Here is a 21,786-nt window from a genome sequence, read left to right on the forward strand (position 1 = left end):
ATCAGAGTTCCTGAAAGGTACCAGCGTGATCAGAGAGGCCACCTCAACAAGGGAGTGAGGTTATTGGGGCGGCAGTAGCACACGCCTTTAATCACGGCACTCAGGAGGCAGAGGCAGGTGGCTCTCTGAGCCCGAGGTCAGCCTGGTCTACAGAGTGAGTTCCAGGACAACCAGGGTTCACAGAGAAACCCTAACTCGAAAAAACAAAAAGGGAGAGGTAGTGGGGAGCTAGTGGGTCCAAAGGTTAGAGGGCAGATCGTGGGTTCCAGATAGGTCTACAGAACTAGGCAGCTTGTTGCTAGGTAACCAGATCTCCAATCACCGCGAGAGCGCACCATACTTAGGCAGCCTCTAGCGGGTTTCTCAGCTACCCACTCTTTGTGGGATTTTGAAAGCAGGAGGAGAGACGAGCGAGAACCCAGCCACTACCCCTGCGTGCCCTGTGGCTCTGCCCCTCACCATTTCACTCTGAAAAAGTAGTCCACCCGGGCTGTTAGGTAGTTGCCACCATGAGTTTGGGCATGATGGAAGAGGAGGACCTGGCCGAATACTTCCGGCTACAGTATGGAGAGCGGCTCCTTCAACTGCTGCAGTGAGTGTCTGGTATAGCCCGGCTGCCTCGCCTCTGAGCTTGGGACCACTCTTACCCACACGATGCTCCACTGCCTGATCCTTCCTTTCCTACAGCCCAGGGCTCCTCACTTCCTTACCCCATTACCCAACTCCACCTGACTCTGGGCCCCCATCACTCCCTCACCCCTAAAAGCCCATGTAGCCCTCTCTCCTCAACACACCGCTCCTTTCGTTAAGGCGGGAACGGAGGCCTCTTTCCTTCCCATGGGCATCCATCTCCGAGTTACTCCCTACGTAACCCTGCTCCTGCCTCTCAAAGGCCCCTGTCCCCCTTTCGCTCTTCTTGTGCAGGAAGTTCCCAAATGTTGAGGAACAGTCAGACTCTCCATCCATCCGGCTCCTGGAGAAGAAGAAAGAGGCCAAGGTCATGCAGGAGGCCATGGAACATAAGAAGGAGGTGAGGTGGGGAGTTGGGGGTGTTAAGGGTAGGGGTACAGGGTAGGGAATGAATTAGCTGGGGCTCAAGGTTAATGGATGCTGGGCCCTCACTTTGGAAGTTGAGGTGGCTAGAGCTGGAGCTCTAGCTAGTGGTTCTAGCCTCTTCCCTCCACACAGAACAGTGGTCCTAGTATAGGAGGAACTAGGGTCATGGGATACTATACTAGGAGCTCTGTGCAGAATAGGGTGCACAAACCACAAGTCCTTCTGTAACTACGTTTTATTTGAGGAGTTAAGAGATTTAACCCCTGGTGACTGCTTTTCCACTGAGCTACATCATCAGCATTTCAAGAGCCTCCTGGCTAAAGGATAAAACACTTTGGGCAAATGATGTTAGAGTCTTTCTGAACGCCCATGTCAGGCGGCTCCCTGACTTTCACCTCCTCACATCCTCTAAAGACGTTCCAACGAAGAATGGAAACGCTGAACTTGCGCTGGGAGGAACTCGGTATTAAGGAAGAGCAGCTGAAGGCCCATATCCAGAAGTTCGAGCAATTCATCCAGGTACAAAGTAAGGTGGTCTGCAGTGGGTGGAGACTTTACACAGCGCTGGACCAAATGGTTCTTCCCCCCCACTTGACTTTGTAGGCTCCCCATGCTCCCGACCTTCCGGATTAAAGGCGTTTTCCCTGGTCTGATAGCTCCTGACCTTTCCCAGGCATCTTCTATATTCTATTTACCATCTCTGAGCTGTCCCATTACCTGCCAGTCTCTGCTCTCTAATTGACCTTTTCCTTGCCTGAGTCCAGGATAGCGTATCAAGCAGATGGGTAGATAGATGAATGGCTGTGATGATAGACGGGAGTATTTGTGGATACAGCAGTGAGTCAGAGGGACTTGGTCCACTCACTCACTACTGTATCCCTCCATCTTTGTCCTTGCACTGAAAGTGAGGGACAGATGAAGGTGGGAAACCATTGCATTGAAGAACCACGAAGCAAAGAAACTAGTAAGAAACTCTGGCTTCAAGAATCTTTACCTTGGATTGGAGGTTAAACAACGTTCCCCTTCTTCCTTCTAAGGTCTCAGGGATCCTGAGGAAGCGATGAGTTTATCAGGATTACTAACAAAGCACAGATGGGTAGTTACAAACAGGAGCATGAATGACCCTAAAGCAGCCACACTGGAAGGTGTACAGCGTGGATGATGGCTTCCATGCTTACACAGAGGACACCTCTCCCCAGTCCTTCCCTATCTACATACTCTAGCTCCTCCCAGAGACGCTAGGGCCACGTGAAACTAAGGCAGACTTCCATCCAACTGGTTGGAAGGAGTTGCTGGATACTCAAGTGAGGGTCCCTTGATTCTCTCCACCCCTTACAATGAGGAAGCACCAACGGTCAGCAAGCCCAGCTGTGATGGATCTTCTGTGGCTGGGTCCTAAAGATGACAGCAGTTTGGCTCAGAGGATAGTCCACTTAATCAGTACTTAGAGGAATGATTTGGGCTGGCAAGATGGCTCAGTGGGCGAAAGCACTTACTGCCAGGGCTGACAGCCTGAGCTAGACCCGGACGGAGGACCTGCCCATTGGAAAAAGACAATTGATTCCCAGGACTTTTCCTCTGATCTCTGGGCGTGCACTGTAGCGTGTACACACACATACACACACACAAATAAATAAAAATGTAAACAAAACAAAATCCCACCCAGACTTGTTGGTCAGCAATCCTTCAGGACCAGCAGTAGGAAAGCCCTGAAAGGCTAAGTCCTGTTGCAGGGGGAGCTCATTGCTGCCCTCTCCTGGAGGAACCCTACTCTTATTAAAAAGTTCCTCATTCTGGACGCACGACTGTGCAGAGCAGGGATATCAATGAGTTTTTCTTCTGAGATACAGTCCAGCAGGGATATCAATGAGTTTTTCTTCTGAGATACAGTCCACCTGGACCAGAGCAAAGTTGATAGAGTATTTGAGGGGACAGGAAGTTTGAGAGTTAAGGGCTCCCCAAGTGACTTCCAGACAGTCAGCAGCTATGGAACTTGTTGCAAATACAGACGTCAGTAACTTTTCCTTCTGCCTCTAGCAGGTCTCAGGTTGAGACCAGACACCTATAGGTGTTTAAAAACTTTCTAGGTGTTTCAGATAGGACTGACTTTGGCATCCCTCGGACCTCTCTGGTGCTTTGGAGCAGGACACATATCTGGTGCCTTTCTCCATTCCCCAAAATGTCCCCACCATGCGTACTCATCCATGGAGAATTGTAGGGCCCGTGACAGGAGGAAAGAGACACCTGGTAACACCTGGTAAAGGGCAAAGAGTTGGCTTGCACTGGTCCTGATGTTGCAGAAAAAAGAGGCGTGGTCAGTAGCTGAGCCTCATCCTTTCTGCATGCAGAATTACCATTGTCATCTCCTCTAGCCCTAGCCAATGCCAGAGACAGGTCTTTTCCACATATGGCTCTATTACTACTGCTTTGGGCTTTGTAGGAAGACAGGGCTACCACCTCTCAGCTGACAGATGGAGAAACAGAGGCACTGTGTACCCAATCAGGAGAACATGTAGACTTCCCTGGCCCATGACAAATGGCCACCACTAAAATCAGAAATCACAAAAGGTCCGTCAAAGGCTTCCAACCAGCCTTTCTCGGCCTTCTTGGATGCAAGATAGATCTTCCATCACTCCCCCTCTTTCTGTGTATTCTCTTCCCATCCCCAACTCTCTGAAGCCCAGAGAGCAACTCCCACAGATTCAGAACTTCCTGCTTGTCCCTCCTAAGGCCCCCTCTTGACCTTAAGGTGGATTGCAGTACTCACGGCCTCCCCCTTAGCTTTCCTAACTCCCTTCAAATAAGGAAAACCTCACCAAATCCTTTTCCTGCACACCCCAGCTCCAACATGGGCAACCCACCGAGCTCTGCTTGCCCTCTGGTGGTCTGAGCTCAGCAGACAGAAGGAGCAAAGCTATCACCAGCCCCGGGTAGAGCAGGGTCTCAGGCAGGAAGGATACAAGGCTTGCTTGATTCACACTGCCTTCCTCATCCCAGGAGAATGACCAGAAGCGCATCCGGGCCCTTAAAAAGGCCAACAAAGAACGTGAACTGAAACGGCAGCGCCTGCGCGAGCTGGCCAAGGCCAAGCAGGAGATGACGGCTCTGAGGCTGGAGCACCAGAAGCTGAGTGTCAAGCTGCAGGACTACGCCATCTTCAACAAATACCTAGAGAAGGTGGTGGAGAACTCTGAGGTGGGTCTCAGGGCTGGGCCTCCGGCCCACCTCAGCAGCACCACAGGGTCCTCCTCAGAACCCTTCAAGTTAATGGAATAATGTTCAGCTCCAGCTGGCTAGGGTTTAGGGGCCTTGGAATAGTTATCCTCATCTGGGGAGGGGCAGTGACCCTGGGAGACACATGGCCAAGCCCTACCCCACCCCACCCACTATGAGGTCAGGTGGGGCTTCAAAGCGGGAGGCTGTGCACATCTATACACCTATACGTGGGTTATGTGTTTACATCTGTGTGTGTGTGTGTGTGTGTGTGTGTGTGTGTGTGTGTGTGTGTGGTGAAGCACTTAGGAAGGGATACAGGCTGACTGAGAGTTTGCACAGTGAAGAACAAACAGGCCAGAGAGATGGAGGAACCTGTCCAGAGTCTCACAGACTGAAAGTAGCAGAGCTCAATGCTTTCTCCACTCTTCTGAGGGCCCCTCAGGCACCCCGTGTCCCCGCAGGACCTGTCACCCCACCCAGGAATTTTCAGCCCTCTTCCTGCTGCACCTCTTGCAACATATACTGTCATTGCCCCTGTGACATCTCCTCCCTCCTTCCCAGGGCCCTCTGGGGTTTCCTCTTCTTAAATCCTTCCTTAGGCAAGACTGACCGTCTACAGTCCCACCATATCTGTGCTTCATCCTTCCCCCACGCCCCAGTCCTGAAGCCATCAATCAGATATGGTCCATTCTGCCTCCTACGTATTTCTGGAATCTAACCCCTGCCCCTTCCTCATTCCTCACGCTGTGCGCTTCAGCTGTGTTACCTCTGCCCTTTGCCCTTTTACATTCTCCAGCCTCCTCCCCCTCCTCTTTCTTTTCCTCTCCTCCCCCCCCCCTTGTCCTCCTCCTGCTCCTTTTTCCTCTCCCTGTCCCCCATACTGGAAAACAGAGAAAAACTTAATTTTTCAAGAACTCACACGTGGTTTTGTCTAATCTTAATATTTTCCTGGTTTCTTTTTCTTTTTCCTCTGAAATAAAACACTGCTGAGAATTTAAAACCCTTATAGGTCCTTCCAAATCTCAATCTTTCTCTCCTCTCTTCAGGGGTCACCAGTATCATGGTATTTAAATTTATCATTCTCATGACTGTTTTCACTATTTTGTGATGTATCAACTGTCCATAACTATGCATTGTATCAGATATATCCCTCTATGACTTGGCTTTTTTCAGTCAATCCTTCCTTCCTTCCTTCCCTCCTTCCTCCCTTTCTGTCAGTGTCTCACTCTTCACTCCAGGCTAGCCTCAAATTCAAGATCTCCTTCTCTCTGCCTTCCAAGTGCTGGGACTGCCATGCCCACATCAAACTCTTGATTCTTTGTAGTGTTCAGAATAATAAATTAGCATGTCAGCAGCCTCTAAAAACGACCTATTGTGTCATTATGAACTCATGGGTTTTAATCCATGTTTTAATCTTTTTTATTTATTCTCATTGATGTTCAAATTGTCCCCTCTTTGGACAAGCAGGAACCTCTTCAAGCTGGTCCCTGAGGCTTTTGACATCAGAATAGAGCCTTCTGGTAGCTCTGACCAAACCCGTTCATTCTAGCTTCTGTATGCCAGTGGTGTTTGCTGAAAGAACTGTAAAGATAGAGACAGGACATGGGCTGTTCTGCTTCTTAAAACTAAAGCTCTTCATGGATAATGTTCATACTCTTTTCCTAGTTTTCTGGAATGTTCTGTCTCTGTCTGTCTGTCACTGTCTCTCTCTCTCTCTCTCTCTCTCTCTCTCTCTCTCTGTGTGTGTGTGTGTGTGTGTGTGTGTGTGTGTGTGTTGTGTATGTGTTACTAGCAGTTGAATCCAGGTCCTCATATGTGCTAGGTAAGTACTCTGTCACTGCTCTGCACCCCAACGCTTATTTTAGTTTGACACAGGATCTTACTAAGTTGTCCAGACTGGCCTCAGACTCACTATATAGCCCAGGCAGGCCTTGAACTTGGAATCCTCTGGTCTCAGCCTCCCAAGACACTGTTGCACAGGCACGTCCCCCTTGTGTGTCCCCACTACTCTCTCAGGTCCATTTCCCTCCCATCTGATCCTCCAGTCATTCATGCTAAATTGCTGTATTCTGAACAGCCCCTCCCCCAAGCCTCCACTCATCTTTTTTTTTTTTTTTTTTTTTGGTTCTTTTTTCCAGAGCTGGGGACTGAACCCAGGGCCTTGCGCTTCCTAGGCAAGCGCTCTACCACTGAGCTAAACCCCCAACCCCGCCTCCACTCATCTTTACTCAGGCTTCTTTTCCTACCTGTGACACCGCCTTGCATCCCCTACCTGCCTCTGTCTGGCTAGCCTCTACTTGTACCCCTAGTCTCGTGTCAGCCTTCCTGTCTCTCCCAAATACTTTTCTGGCTGTCCCACCTCTTCCACCACTGGCTGGAGTGGTCTTCCTCAAGAAGCACATTTGGGAAAACAGGACACCGATCTGCCACCACCAACCATTATGATATGGAAACATGCTCAGAGTCCCTGAGCAGGCACACTGGGATAGTCCCTGGGGAGACGCATCGGTGTCATGGAACTGGAGGTCACATTGCCCTCTATAGACATGCTTGCTGGGCAAACTCAGTGCTTCTGAACTCCACTGGAACAGGTGATCTGAGTCTTGCTTGCCCCCTGACCCCACTGGCTTACCCACCTTCAGCACCACTTGTGATACAGATGATGAACAAAGGCTTAAGAAGTTAGTGCCTGGGCCCTGTGCAGCCCCACCCACCCCTCAGTCCTAATAAAGATGGTTTATCACCGTCTATCCACCCTGTACTCAACCACCCTTGAGGCTATAAATTTCAAAAGAATGGGGTCTGGCTTTCTTATCTCCTGCTCTGTCACTACCTTTTAGCATAGCTCCTGGCCTGTGAGTGACTTCTAGAACATTCTTGTTGAACAGGATTGATGTTGCCTTAGGAGACAAAGCAATTCTTAACTCTAGCTCGGCCTGGAGCTACCTAGAGATATTTTGCAAAATTTTAATTCACTAGGGGCCACCGTAAGATATGTTATTAATCTGAATCTCTGGGATTAAACCTTGGTAAGTATCTTTTTTAAAAGGGTCCCCAGATGAGTCTAATATGCAGCTGGCATTAGAAACTTCAGGTCCAGCTGTGCAACCCTCCAATATCTGGGGCATAGCCCATATAAACCCAGGAGAAGCCAACATTCTCACAGTACCTGTTTATGGCTGTGGTTTGCCTGCCCTGGTGTCCAGGTGTCCAGGCCAGAGGTGGTGGGTTGAGATGGCTGCATCAGCTTGAGAGCCAGCTATTCGGTGACCCAAGCCCATTGGCCCCTCAGTTTGAAGAGATCCACGAGGTGATTGCCCGCTACAAGACCCTGGTGAGCATGCATCATGACCTCATGCAGTCAGCCCAAGAAGGCCAGGAGAAGATTGAACATGCCAAGGCACGGCTGGCCCGCTACATGGAGGAGAAGGACGATGAGATCCTCCAGCACAACAACGAGCTGGCAAGACTGCAGATGCGCTTTGACCGGGCCCGCAGCGATGTCATCTTCTGGGTAAGCTTCAGGTCCAGCCTAGGGCTGGTGGGGGTGGGGGTTCCTGGTTATATTTCTGCATGTGTGCACACATGCATAAAGACACTACACACACATACACACACACAAACACATACAAACTGAAAAAGGAGTCAGAGAGAGAGAGAGAGAGAGAGAGAGAATGAGAATCTCCTCCTGTGCTACACTTACACACTACCACCATATCTCTCCCCAGGAATCTCGCTGGGCACACATCCAAAACACAGCAGCCAAGAAGACCCTCCTGCTTGGCACCATTAAGATGGCTACGCTGAACCTCTTCCAGATCGTGAGCAAGCAGCTGAAGGAATCCACCCAGGTGTCCCTAGAGGACACACACAAACAACTAGACATGGTAGGAGGAGGATGTGGAGCTGGGTCCAGCAGGGTGGCAGGGTCAAGGAGGGTCTGACTGAAGGAGTGAATCAGGCAGGGCTGTAGCCCTCGGGATCACCTAGTGGTGAGATTGGGGAATTTCTGAGCTCACCCCAAATCGCTAACTCAGAAAACCTAGGATGAGAACCCATGGATTTACCTATTTAATTATATTCTCCAAGCTACGCATCTGCGGGTCAGGGGTCCACACATTGAGACCCACGGCATTAGCACCCGAGATCATCATTAGCGTCAAACCATAGGGCAGGAGTAGGGTCCCAGTGTTGAATTCATTGGTTGTGCAAAACAGTCTTGTTGGCCATGTGTGGCAACTCAGAGTCTGTTGTGCGAGGGAGGTCGTATGAGACTGAGCCTAGCTACTGTCTTCTCCACTTGAGTGTGGTTCTGGGGCAAAGCTGGGCACCTTCTCCAAAAGCTGACTGCTTCCACCCTTCAGTTGATGTTCAGAAATAGTTTTCAACCCCTCATGTTTCCAGGGAAACCCATGGCTAGGGCTCTGAACGTAGATCCTCGAGCACTTTACCAACCAAGCCATCTCCCTACTCCTGGAGATAGCACGGTTGATTAAAATTCCAAAAGCTCCTTTCGTGAGGAGAGTAGCATTGGGGGACACTTTGGCCAATCCCTTTAATGTCTGGCTCAGTAACAGGTGGATTTGCTGTTTCTCCCTATTGTTCATCCTGTTCTGACAGGACAGCAAGGAAACTCTGCTACTTGCTGTCTTGCTGCCTCAGTGATCTGACTTCCAAGATCTCCTGGCGTGCTCGTCTCCCTTCCTTTAGCTACCCTGACAAAGGATGCCCTGGGAAGTGGTACTTGCAGCTCACAGCCCCAACTGCTCATTCCCTGCTTCGGCTCCAAGCCTCCAACCCATCTACTCCAAAGGCTGAGCTTCTTGAACCCTTGAGGATTTTTCCCAAGTTTTATTTCCCGGAATCAAACTTCCGGAAGGTGCACCTGGCAAGGAAAACCAAGTGGAGATTTCCCTTGCCAGGCGCACCTCATGTTGCACAGAGCCTGTCCTAAGATAGCTGTCTTCATCCCCACGGAATATAAGCACACGGACAGAAGTTCAAAGGACTAAGCAGCGACGCAGACAGACAGACAAAGAGTGGAGAAAGTATATGTGAAATAGGAGGTTGAGCACACATCTGGTCCCTGAGCAAAGGGTCACCTTTTTGAGGATGAGAAACTGGACTGGGTGCGTGCCTAAATGCTACAGCATGTGCCCAGCACGATTGAGGCCCTGGCTCCCATCCCCAGAATTAAAATATTTCTTCAGAGCTGTTTTGTGTGGAGCCCAACTGGGTCTTCTTAGCCTCTGAGTCTATCCTGGGTCACTCTGACCACAGGCTTTTAAAACAGAAGCTGGTGAGTAGAATCTAAATTTCCCTTGAGGACAGGACCCCATCCCCCCATCACAGTGAGCATCAGGTCTGGGTTCCCTCAAGCAAGCCCTTTGATGTTGCCTGAGTCTTTCTTCCTCCTGCACATTTGTGACTCCACGCAAATGTGACCTTACTGTGCTTTGAGCTCGCTGTCAAAACCTGTAGGCTCGAGTTTCCTGTCAAGTCCTTGTCCCCCAGCTTGTGGCACTGGTTTGAGGTGAAACCTTTACCAGCAAAGCATCCTATCAGAAGTAGGTTACTAGGTGCAGGGCTTTGAAGGTGACAGCTGATCCACCCGCTCCAGGCCCACCCTCTGCCTCCCGGTCCCCTCTCCACGTGAATAGCCATTACCCAGCGCTCCTTCCATTGCAGATTGAGCACTCTACCATGGCTTCCAAGATGGGCCTCGAGCTTTGAAGGCACACGCCTTTAAGTTGTTGCTCTCATCTCTTTTGAGCCCAGTGCCCAGAGAAGTCACTAACAGATAGGCTAAGCCCAATTCTTAGGGTCACCCAGAAAAATCTGTGAACCGAGGCAATGCAGTCACCTCTGGAAGTCAAGGATGAGCGCAATGAGGTCCTTCCAAGGAGATGCTCCACCTTAGAACTTGGGGAGTGTTTGCTGGGTGAAGTCAATGCTGTCTCCCTGTCTTGCTAGATCCAGCAGTTTATACAAGACCTGTCAGACATCTGGACAGAAGTAAAGAAGAAAGAACAACTACAAATCCGGGTGTAAGGAAGCAACATGCTTCTAGAATGTCCCAAGACACTATAGAGGAAAGAGAAAGGAAAGAGAAGGTTCCTGATGAGCCTGTGGTCCAATCCCCTAGTTCAGCTGTTGAAAACCAACAGCTTCCTGATGATATATCCCCTGTTGCTTTCCCCTCTGGCTTCAGTCTGTCCCAACCCTAAAACCACAAATAATATAAGAAGTTGATTCTGAAGTTACCTCTCCTTTCGAAAGTTGGTTCATGGGGAAGAGGCAATGAGGGGAGAGCCCCACAAGCACCCCATCTAAGAGCAGCTCGCTCGGGCTGCTGGAAAGCCAGATGCCATGCCTTTGACTGGGTGACTTTTGGGCTTTAGACTTTAAGCTAGTTAGGAATTCAGGTGGGCAACAGGGACAGCACAGGGGCCCTATCTCTCTTCTACCACTTGAGGGGGAAAAAAAGTGTTGTTCCTAGTCAGGGTGCAAGGCTCCTTAGAAACTATAACAGCAGCTTCTCAAGTCAAAATTTCACAGCCCTGCCCCCTATCTCTGGTATACCCCCAAACATGCAAACACGGTGTCATGTCACCAATGCAATGCAGGAACAGCACATTGGCTGCCTGGAAGCTTGTAAGGTAATGTGATGTGCCAAAGGACAACCTCCACTTGGAGCATCCTAGCATGCTGAAATGCTTGTGAAAACCAGTAAGAACCAAACCAAACAGAGGCAAACTGTCGATGGCAAAAGTCAGAGACCCAGGGTGAGCATGGGTGCTTTATAGACACTGGCTCTGTGAGACATGCACGAGGCACCTGGCGCACATAGCAAGACACTCATTTGTCCCAGGACACTGGCTGCAGGGCCTGAGGGTGAGGACTACATTTGTGTCTCCCTGACCTGAACTCAGCTCTGGGAGGATGACACAGCGTGCTTTTCACCTAGCCAGGATCTTCCCCTAAGACCCTGCAGGGGAGGCCCTGCTGCAGCCCTCGCTTGCTAGACGCGTGTGTCCTGTGGTTCCAGCTCAAAGACAATCTGAAACTCTGATCTAAAACCCAGAAACCTAAAACAAGCCTTCTGCACAATGCTGGTGCTCGCTCAAGCCTAGTGCTGGGGTTGATGACTATGGTCTCTGCTACTCAGGGGTTTGTGCCCAGAGAATCACATGGACCCAGGGATTTGAAAACAGCCTAGACAATACAGCAAGACCCCATCAAGAAAAAAAAACAAAAACAAAACTCTGGGGAGCTGAGCTCAATGGGTAAGAACACTTGCTGAACAGGAGGCCATACCTGAATGCAAATCCCCAGCACCTAGGCACAGAGCTGGAAATGCGTGCACACACTTGTAACTCCAGGACTGCGCTGGGGCAGAGACGAGAGGCTTACTGGGGCTTGCTGGCCACCAGCCTAGTTGCAGGTTCAATGAGAGACCGTGTATATCAGTTTCTGTTGCTATGACGAAACACCGTGACCGAAGGCGACTTAAGGAGGAAAGGTTTGGGCTTATGGCTCCAGAGGGCCGAGAGGCCACCATGGCAGAAAGACGCGGGAGCAAAGCAGAAAGCCAAGAGACAACATCTATCACCTCAAGCCAGTTGCAGAGAATGAACCGGAAGTGCGGCGAGGCACTGAACTCTCGAAGCTCATGGCAGTGATGCCCTTCCTCCAGCTTGGCTGCCCTGCCCCATAACCTCTCTAGAGTTTCTCTGACTGTTCAGATGCCTGAGCCCGTTTCTCATTCAAACCAGCACACCCTGTCTCAAGACAGGAAGGTGGAGAGCAGGACAACTAATGCCCTCCCCTGGCCTCTGCACATGCACACATGCACACATAGATACATGTACTGGCACAGACATGCTTACAGCACACACACACACACACACGCATGCACTTGGATAAGTTGCTTTATAACCTGGAGAGACGGCTCGGCAGTTAAAAGCACTGGCCGCTCTTCCAGAGGACCCAGGTGCAGTTCCCAGCACCCACAATCTTCAGTGACTCCAGTTCCAGAGACTCTAACACCCACCTCAAGCCTCCGCAGGCATCACACATGCACGCAGTTCACAGACACGCATTCTGGCAAAATACATAAAAGAATGTTTTGTTTTTCAAGAGAAGGTCTCCCTACATAGCTCTTGCTGTCCTGGAACTCGGTCTGTAGACCAGGCCAGCCTCGAACTCAGAAAGTTCTGCTTGCCTTGTCCTCCTGAGTGCTGAGATTAAAGGTGTACACCACTACACCTGACTTACGTGATTTCTTTAAATGTGTTACAACCATGTGCTTTCGAGATCATGAGCGGCACTCGTCTCTCACCATCAGTCCATGATCCTGTCTGTGTCAGCTAACATTCAGCCAGGTGAGGACACTGATGTAAGATTAAATATCACTTAATCAAAGTACTTGGGCCAGGTGTGATGGAGTACTGGGAGCTAGAAGTGAGTCAGTCTCTCTAAGTTCAGGGCCACCTACTCTACATAGTGAGACACCCCCCACCACCACTCCATCATTTTAGACAAAACCAAAACTTGGGATAATAAATGTTTCAGCTTTGGTATTTTTCAGATTATGCAATTAAATATATATACATATATATGTGTATGTATATATACATACACACATAAATTTTATATATATGTATATACATACATATATATATATATATATATATAGAGAGAGAGAGAGAGAGAGAGAGAAAGATTTCATAGGGATGAGACAAGTTTAAACAAAATATACTTGTTTTATATATGCTTTGCACATAGTCTAAAGACAGTTTTATTCAATATATGGACAACATTTGGTTTTTCTAGACAGGGTTTCTCTGCGTAGTCCTGGAACTCACTCTGTAGACCAGGCTGGACTCAAACTCAGAAATCCACCTGCCACTCCGGTGCTGGGATTAAAGGCGTGTGCCACCAACTCATGCACACCACTGCTACTCTCAATATTGTTCATAATTTTGCGTGGTCCATCACACCAGGCCACACGTGAAGTTTTATGGTTACATTGTTACAGCCACGGGCAAAGAGTTTTTCATTTTGGATCTCTTTAGTGTTTTAAGGGTCAAATTAAGGATGCTCAGCCTGGATCCAGACGTACGAAGGTGGACGCAGGTGGACCCTACTATCCGTGTACGTCCAGTCACAAACACAGCTTCTTTACGGAACTTTAACCCACTGATCGTTCACATCATGCTGGAGCCTGAAGTCAGAGGGGAGGTGGCTGGGAGACAAATATAGAGGAAGAACTGGAGAGATGGCTGAGTGTGTAAAGTGTTAGCAGGCAAGCATGAGGACCTGAGTCAATCCCAGGGAGCCATGTAAACACTCAGTGCCGTGCCCTGCTGTGCCATTGCTGAGAGGGCAGACAGGGAAATCCCTAGGTCTTGCTGGCCAGAAAGTTTAGCTAACTCAGTGAGCCCTAAGTTCAATGAGATAGCCCACCTACAACAAAACAAAACAAAAAATCAATGTAGGGTCAGGGAGACAGATGGGCAGGTAAAGACACCTAGACTGTTGGCCTGAGCTCAATCTGTGGGACCTACATGGTGACTTTTACATACAGATGCTGGTGCATGCATGTGTATGCATGTGTGCATATACACATTCACTAATAAAGTATAATAAAAGAAGTAATTTTTTAAAAATCTACCAAGGAGGAAGCAATTGAGGAATGCCACTCGATGTCAACAGATAGCTTCCATACCAATGCTCATGTATGTGCATATGTACATACATATATACATACATGCATGCATACACACACACAGAAAGGGGAAAAGTTGGGTAGATCAAGAACAAGATAGAAATCTCCTAACTTTTATCCTGAAGACAGACAGAAATCTATGTCAGTCCTTGTCACCTCTTTACTGAGTGATAGGAGTGCCCTGCAGAAGCTAAGTCCTTGGTCACAGAACTGAACATGCACTCTGGCCCAGGGTAGGAGGAGAAGCCAGAGGAGGATCCACCAGACGAGGAAACAATTGCACACCCTACCCCTGAGACAAGTTAACAGAGAAGCAAAAGCTTATGTGAACCACAACATAGCTGCCTCTTTTCCTCAGCCCCGAATCACCCATGGGAAGCCATTCATGTCCTGCCTTCACAGGAAACACCCAGGAAAAGGAACTCTGGGTAATGTAGCTCAGCTTAGTGAAGGTGACATGTCACAAGCCTCTACACTGCCTCTGTCTCCACAACTGAAGAAATGGAAGCTTCCTTTTTAAAGAGAGACCTTGGAGTCTGGGAGGCTGCCGTAGAGCTGGCCCGGTCTAAACAAACCTTTCTCTGGTTCAAGTTGGAGACCAGAGAGAGTTTCAAACATACCATGGGTTCAGTCAGGGGAGTGCTCAGCATGGAATGAATCATAGCTGGCCAGAAATGGCTTGAGGGAGTGGGAGGCTATGTCTCTGAAATAGCTGGATCCTGGGAGGCAGCCGAGGCAGCCGAATGAATGTGAAGCAGACAGTTTGTCCAACTCCCAGATACGCAACACCCTCCTGTCAACCTCCTGCCATCCCTTGTGAGGTGGTGTTTGAGAAGCCCAGCCTGTTAGGATTACACACACTTCCTCGTGGGCCAGGCTCCTCAGCCCCACCCCCACCCCAGTCCTATGCCAGGAGCTGGAGTCTCTCAGCCTCGCAGAGTCATGTTTCTGGCTTGAGTGAAGTTGGGAATCGGGAAGGGTCACACTTGGAATGCCTGTGATCACACAAAGCTCATCTTAACCCCTGCGTATTCACGCTTGCTTATGAGGCAATTCATTCTGATATTGTGGCATTTCTCAGGTTGAAGATAATACACAGTCCCTGGACAGAAGAAATTCTGTGGGTCTAGGCAGTTTCTTGACTACAGGAGAAGCCACAAACATATAAACTTATTCCCAAACCTATGGAAGAAAGAGAGAAAAATCCAGAAGGTTCAGAGGCCTCAGAGACTCTCACAAATGGCTTTCCTGTGGACAGGAAATAGAGGAACAGGAGGCTGCCATAGACAGACCCTTAAGCCCCCTTCCTAGAGACTCCCTCCCTCGCTTCCCAGCCCCTTCTTCAGTCCCTCAACACTGCTACCTGGGGCCCAGCATCCACGCAAAGAAGCTCAAGTCTCCCCAACTAAGAGAGACTCATCCCAGATGGATGAGATTACGTTCCAAGAACGAGAAGTTAAGAGGCTGATTGGAGATTTCCCAGCAAGAAAAGACATGAGCTCATTACAGCAGAAGTAACTGATTGGTTCCAGAGATGGATGGTTCTCATCAGCCAAGGCAGGAAGCAGGGCTGAGCATGTCTGAAGGCAAAGGAGGGGAAGGAGCCCTTCAGGGACTCATACTGTGTGCTGGGGAACCCTGTCCCCCAACAAAACCTATTAGCTTTTCCACAGGGAAGGGAGTAGCGAGATTAAGGGAAGGGGGAGGTTTGTGAGAGCTCCACCTCCAGGCAGCGGGATGGACACGTACCCATGTCTGTCCCACATGTCAATCACAGACACAGCTGCTGGTGCGAACATGATCAGATCAGTCAAAAGCCCTTCAAGGTGACCTTGGATCTCTCTAGGGGGCAGTCCAAGAGTCCCTGTGCCTATGAGATCGTTCCTCAGTCTCAGGTCTTCCTCTCACACATTTTTTATCCCGAGCCCTTTGCTGCTGGCTTTTGGTCTCACAAATGAGCACTGTCTCATTTCATGTCACATTAAAATCGGTTGCTGAGAAAGCTGAGACTGCTTCAGCTTCTGGACTTTTGATCCGTGGGATATATTCTGGCATCTTCTGTGTGCATGAGCAGAGGCTGAGGGCACACAGAACCAGAGGAGAACAGCACCTCCATCCCCAACCCCACCACCCCACCCCCATCTCCTGCCCCAGCATCTCTTCTGGAAGAAAAGAGCCTTGACACTAGCCAGGCCAGGCTGGCCCTCGGCTTCCTCTCTCCAAATGCCTGGACGCCCCTCTGCCTTAACCTTTGAAAGGAAGAAGTAGGAAGTGTGGCATAGGGAATTAGCCAGGCCCTGAGACATCCAGGGTGTGACGTCATCCTGGGGAGTGGGACAGGAAGTGGCCATTTTAAAAGAATTTTATGAGGAAAAGAACAGCGTCTGGGAACACCCATCAGGATGACAGCCAGCTGCACCGTGATGCAAAACCGATTTTATTAGTTCTATAGCCTGCATAACGGATTGCTACCATCTCCTCAGTCTCTCACAGGAGTGAGTCTGGAGTCCATGTGACCTGACTTGGGTCCTACTCAGCCACTCTTGCAAGATAAAACCAAAGTGTTGGCCAGCTGGGTGCTCATCTGGAGCTGGGGGACGGGAGGGGGGTACTTTACTCCCTCGCACATTCGGGCTGTTGACATAATGCCTTCTCTACAGCTGCAGGTCTGAGGTCCTATTTCCTGGCTGGCTGTCAGCCAGGGGCTGCTCTCTGGTCCCAGAGGTCAACTGCATTCCTCATTACACGGCCCCCTTCATCTTCAAAGCAAGGGCACCACATGGAGTCTTTGTTGAGCTTTGAATCTGACTCTTCTGGTACCAGGCAGGGCAGCTATATCCACTTAGAAGCACTCCTGTGGTTAGATCAGGCACATGCAGATAAACTCCCCATTGCACATAACTGAGACTAAAACCAGGGAGTCACAGTCCCGGAAGCCAGCCTGGGATTCTGCCTACCACAGGAAGGAGTCAAGCAGGATCAGGTTCCTACCCCATGTCTGTAAACCCAGCACTAGGGACCCTGGGGCAGAGAGATCATGAGTTCAAGATCAGCTTGGACTACGCAATGACATCCTGTTTCAGAAAGAGAGGACAAGAAGAGAAGATGAAGGGAGAGAAATGGGATACGAAAATCAAAGTAGCTGGAAGGAGAGGGGGCAAGGAGAAGCTACAAAGTAATTAAAGGCCATGATGAGGCACAGACATGTTGAAAGCTCTTAACTGTGCCTCATCTTGATCCTCCATACCCACTAACAGTCACTCCCATTTCTTCTCAGTCCCCAGCCTCAGAAAAGGATCTTTCCCGCTTTCTGTAATTTTGCCTTGTCTGGATATGCCATTTACATAGAGTCACCCAGGACCTGGTATTTTTGTGTTGACTTAGTGTGATGTTTTCCCGTGATAATGATACACAACATACCATGTACCACTATACCACTTCTCCTTTTTATTATTTTTACATTAGTTATATCATTATGAGTGTTTTGCCTCTGTATATGTCTGTGGACCGTGTGGGTACCTGGAACCCAAGGAGGTCAGAAGAGGGCTTTGTATCCCCTAGCACTGGAGTCATGGACAGTTGGGAGTTGCCATATGGGTATTAAAAACAGGTTGTGGGTTCTCTGCAAAGCAACCGATACTCTTAACCTAGGGGTCATCTCTCCAGTCTCCATAGTTCCTTTATATAGTTGGGATAATAATTCATCGTATGGGTTATTATGCCTCATTAATTCAATAATCAGTTGATAGACATTTAGGTCTCATCTACTTTATGGCTATTGTGAATAATTCAGCTGCACACATCTTTGCAGGGACACATTTTTATTTCTTTTGGGTGTCTACCTAGGAGTGCAATTGCTGGATTGGATGCTAACTCTGTGACTAACTTTTGAGAAACTACCAAATGGCATTGCCTTTTGAGTTTCTTGAGGAACATTTTCATTTCAGGGGCTAAGGGCAAATTGGTTTAAAAAAAATAAATTTAAAAAAGCTAGCTTGGCAAGAAATAGAAGAAAGATCGGGATTTGATAAGGCAATGATGAGGGACAGGTCAAAGCGGACAAATATGAGACTCCATTATAGGGTTTCCAGACTGTGGGAGCATATGCAGATCATAAGTGAGAGAATCATCATAGCCCAACTCATAATTCACTGTCAGAGGGAAAAAATATCATATCACATCTCACAATGCAGTATCCCCCACTTTACCCCTGGTCAAGAGAGCCCTCTGTCAACCAACTTGGTGCCACGGGGTCCTGAAGGGGAAGAAGAAGACGAACTGACACACGGTTCTGAGGGAGTCACCCTTGAAGTGTTTAGGAAGAGATTTGAATGAATAAATGGTTTTTAGCCAAACATGATGAGAAGAAGGAAAGACTGAAGGTGTCTTAATGAAAAATGGAAAGGGCCCAGGTCTGGAAGTGGGGGGGGGGTCAGAAGGGGTGTTTACATTGGTCAAGTAGCAAAGAAAGGAGGAAGAAAAGTCAGTGACCCCCAAAATCCTCTTCCAGGATGCTAGCTAGCCAGGGCTGTGCTGTTTTGCAAAACTCTTCCATTAGCTTGTTTATCTAGATTCTTACTCTCCTTACCCTCATGGCTGATTCTGTGTACAAGCCCCAGGACTTCCAGACTCCTTCCCACCCTGCCCACTGCAGCAGGTACTAAGGATTACCTATCAATCATGCAGTATAGGACCTCCCCTTTTCTCTGAAGTTTATAAAAAGGGGAGCTGGAGAAATGTTCCCTCCTCAGCACCCATATAGTGGGTCACAACCATCCACAACTCAGTTCCAGGGGAGCTGATGCCTCTCCTGACCTCTGCTGTCACCTGCATGCACATGGCACACATACACTCAGGCGTGCACATAAAATTCATATTTTTAAACTTAAATAAGTGAAAGTGAAATGTATAAGAGGGGACCCTCGTTCTGCCACACAGACCTGATCTCACTTCAGAGTCTCTGCATCCATCTATGGGAACACGCATAGGCAATTAAGGATGCTAAGACAAATTCACTAATAGATGCAGACATGATCTTCCCCTGGGGCAGAAATCAACTGAATCCCTGTACAAGACTCATTTGAATTTTTATTCGCAGCAATCAGCAGCAGCATCTCCATGGCTTACCTTCCGTCTCAACGGAGTTGTAGATGGTTTTTAAAGAGGACAGACAGGAAGGAAAGCATATAAACCTCTGTAGATTCACATCCTTGAACCACATCCTTGAAAGGAACCCAGCCAAGCCCATGACCATTTCAAAGTCTTTTGCAAACTTCCCTGACAACCTGAGGTTGCCAATGTGGTCCAAGGGAACTTAAACTTATACAGAGGGATATTATGGGATGTGCTGTGGTTGAACTGAGGCAATGGGGTCCAAAGGTTTTCTTCATTCCTGACAAGCAGATCCAGAGACATCATGAGCACGTGGCACCCTGGAACCCAGCTTAAAAAAGGAAAGTCGAGAGTTTCCAAGGCCCTCCCTGTGTAGCCTCAACACCATCTGGAATTTCCATTTCCCGACTCGTAATCTCAACTCGTAATCTCACTTATATCATTGAAGTAAAATCTCTTGTTTATATCGAGAGTGGGAAAGTTTAAAGATGAACCGTGGGTTGGTTTGTTCAGTTTTTAAAGTTTTTTCTTAATTCAGAGTCAACACTAAAATGCTTGCAAAGAACAGGCCCCACCCTCCACCTGTCATCTCTCAGGCCTCACCTTCTACTCTCCCCTGATCCCCCCAGCCTCAGCAGTCTCCTCCAGGCTGAATCCACATCACAGCCAAGGTGTTTGCTCCTCCCAAGGTGTAGAATACTCCCCATCCTCTTTGAAGGCAGCTTCCCAGTGGCAATACAACTCTTCCTCTAATTCCAGCCTTCACCCTCATATTCCCAACTTGTCTATTTTATCCCATAAATGCATCCTCCTTGTCTTAGGGTTTTATTGCTGTGACAAAACACCACAAACAAGTTGGGGAGGAAAGGGTTTATTCGGCCTACACTTCCACATTGCTGTTCATCACCAAAGGAAGTCAGGACAGGAACTCACACAGGGCAGGAACCTGGAGATGGGAACAGATGCAGAGGCCATGGAGGAGTGCTGCTTACTGGATTACTCCTCTGGCTTGCTTAGTTTTCTTTCTTATAGAACCCAGGACCACCCCCAGGGATGGCACCACCCACAATAGGCTAAGCCCACCCCCATTGAGCACTAATTGAGAAAATGCCTTACAGCTGGATCTCATGCAGGCATTTCCCCAGCTGAGCCCCCTTTCTCAGCGATGACTCTTGCTTGTGCCAAGTTGACACAAAACATCCAGTAGATTCTTCTAACACATCACACAATTCACTTGTTGGTTTCATTTCCTGTCTGTACCATGACGACACAAGCAACAAGAAGACAGATGTGTCTCCGTTCTTTTCTTTGTTTTTTGAGACAGGGTCCTCTCCCTCCCCTCTCCCCTCCCTCTCCCTCCCCTCCCCCCTCCCCCCTTCCCCCTCCCCTCCCTCCCCCCCCCTCCCCTCCCCCTCCTCTCCTCCCCCCCCCCCCCCCCCCCCCCCCTTTCCCCTCCCCTCCCCTCCCCCTCCCCTCCCCTCCCCTCCCCCCCCTTCTCTCCTCAGGCTGTCTTGGAACTCACTATGCAGACCAGGCTGCCTTGATCTCACAGAGATCCTCCAAAGGCAGGTGTTTCCTCTGTATTGATGGCTGTAGAAACCCCACCCCCACACTTCCTATGATAATGTCAGTAACAAAGAGCAGAGGATGCTGGATGGGTAAATGGGGGACGTGGGGGACTTAGGGGAACCGACTCCCACAGACACCACATTCCATTGGCTGCTGCGTTGGGGATTGCTAGGGAAGACTAAAGTTTGAAGGAAAGACACGGGGGACAACGGTAAGCCTTGGCAGCTACACAGACACTGTAGAGTGACGTATGGTGGTTATCTCAGGCCCACCTGTAGGCTTATCTGTGTTCTATGTTGTACCGTATTCCGTTTTATTCCGGGACATTATTGTACTCTTCTTTAAGGAGAAGTTAACATTAATAATCACCAGCATGTTGTATCCAGTGCTTACAGGAACAGTGTCAAACCCAGGGCCTCATTTAATCTTCTTAATGGCCCTACAAGGCAGATATTACCTACATCTCACTTTACATACAAAAAGGGTGATTCAGAGGTGTGGATGACTTTTAAAATTAATATCTGGAGCTGGAACGATGGCCCAGCGGTTACGTGTTCAGGCTGCTCTTTCAGAGGACCTCGGTTCGGTTCCAAGCATCCACATGGCAGCTCACAACCATCTGTAACCCCAGTTCCAGGAGACCTGACACGCTTTTCTGACCTCCTTGGGTACCAGGCATAGATGCGGCATCCATACATGAAAGAGAGAGAGAAAGGGAGAGGGAGGGGGAGAGAGAGAGAGAGAGAGAGAGAGAGAGAGAGAGAGAGAGAGAGAGAGAGAGAGAGAGAGGGAGAGAGAGGGAGAGAGAGAGGTTAGTATCTAACTTCCTGAAATTCTCTAGGCTGCAGCTCACAGGCATCTTCCACTTCTGACCGCTGTACTTTATCCATCACTTGTTAAAGGATTTTTCATGGTTGGCTCCACTTACAAGGCTAAATAAACCTCTTTTTAGACACTCAAACTACACTCAAAGATCATTACTGTAGTCATGTTTTGTTTATGTATACTATTGCTCTGACTTAACAAACAGCACCATTCAAGTGTGTATATTTCACACACTTGATTCAATGAATTCACACAATGAATCAAATGTATAAATACGG

The 21,786-nt window shown here is 48.9% G+C and overlaps 1 protein-coding gene across 1 annotated transcript; it reads left to right on the forward strand.

Moving 5' to 3' along the window:
• Window positions 1-342: 342 nt before the first annotated feature.
• Window positions 343-10,531, forward strand: Ccdc42 (coiled-coil domain containing 42). The gene is made up of 7 exons (XM_032913247.1): window positions 343-592; window positions 925-1,030; window positions 1,471-1,575; window positions 4,054-4,251; window positions 7,565-7,786; window positions 8,001-8,159; window positions 10,246-10,531. The coding sequence occupies exons 1-7, from the start codon at window positions 510-512 to the stop codon at window positions 10,321-10,323; spliced, it is 951 nt and encodes a 316-aa protein (XP_032769138.1). The 5' UTR covers window positions 343-509; the 3' UTR covers window positions 10,324-10,531.
• The last annotated feature ends 11,255 nt before the right edge of the window (window positions 10,532-21,786 follow it).

This window comes from Rattus rattus, chromosome 9, assembly GCF_011064425.1.
Source record: "Rattus rattus isolate New Zealand chromosome 9, Rrattus_CSIRO_v1, whole genome shotgun sequence".
NCBI lineage: Eukaryota > Metazoa > Chordata > Mammalia > Rodentia > Muridae > Rattus > Rattus rattus.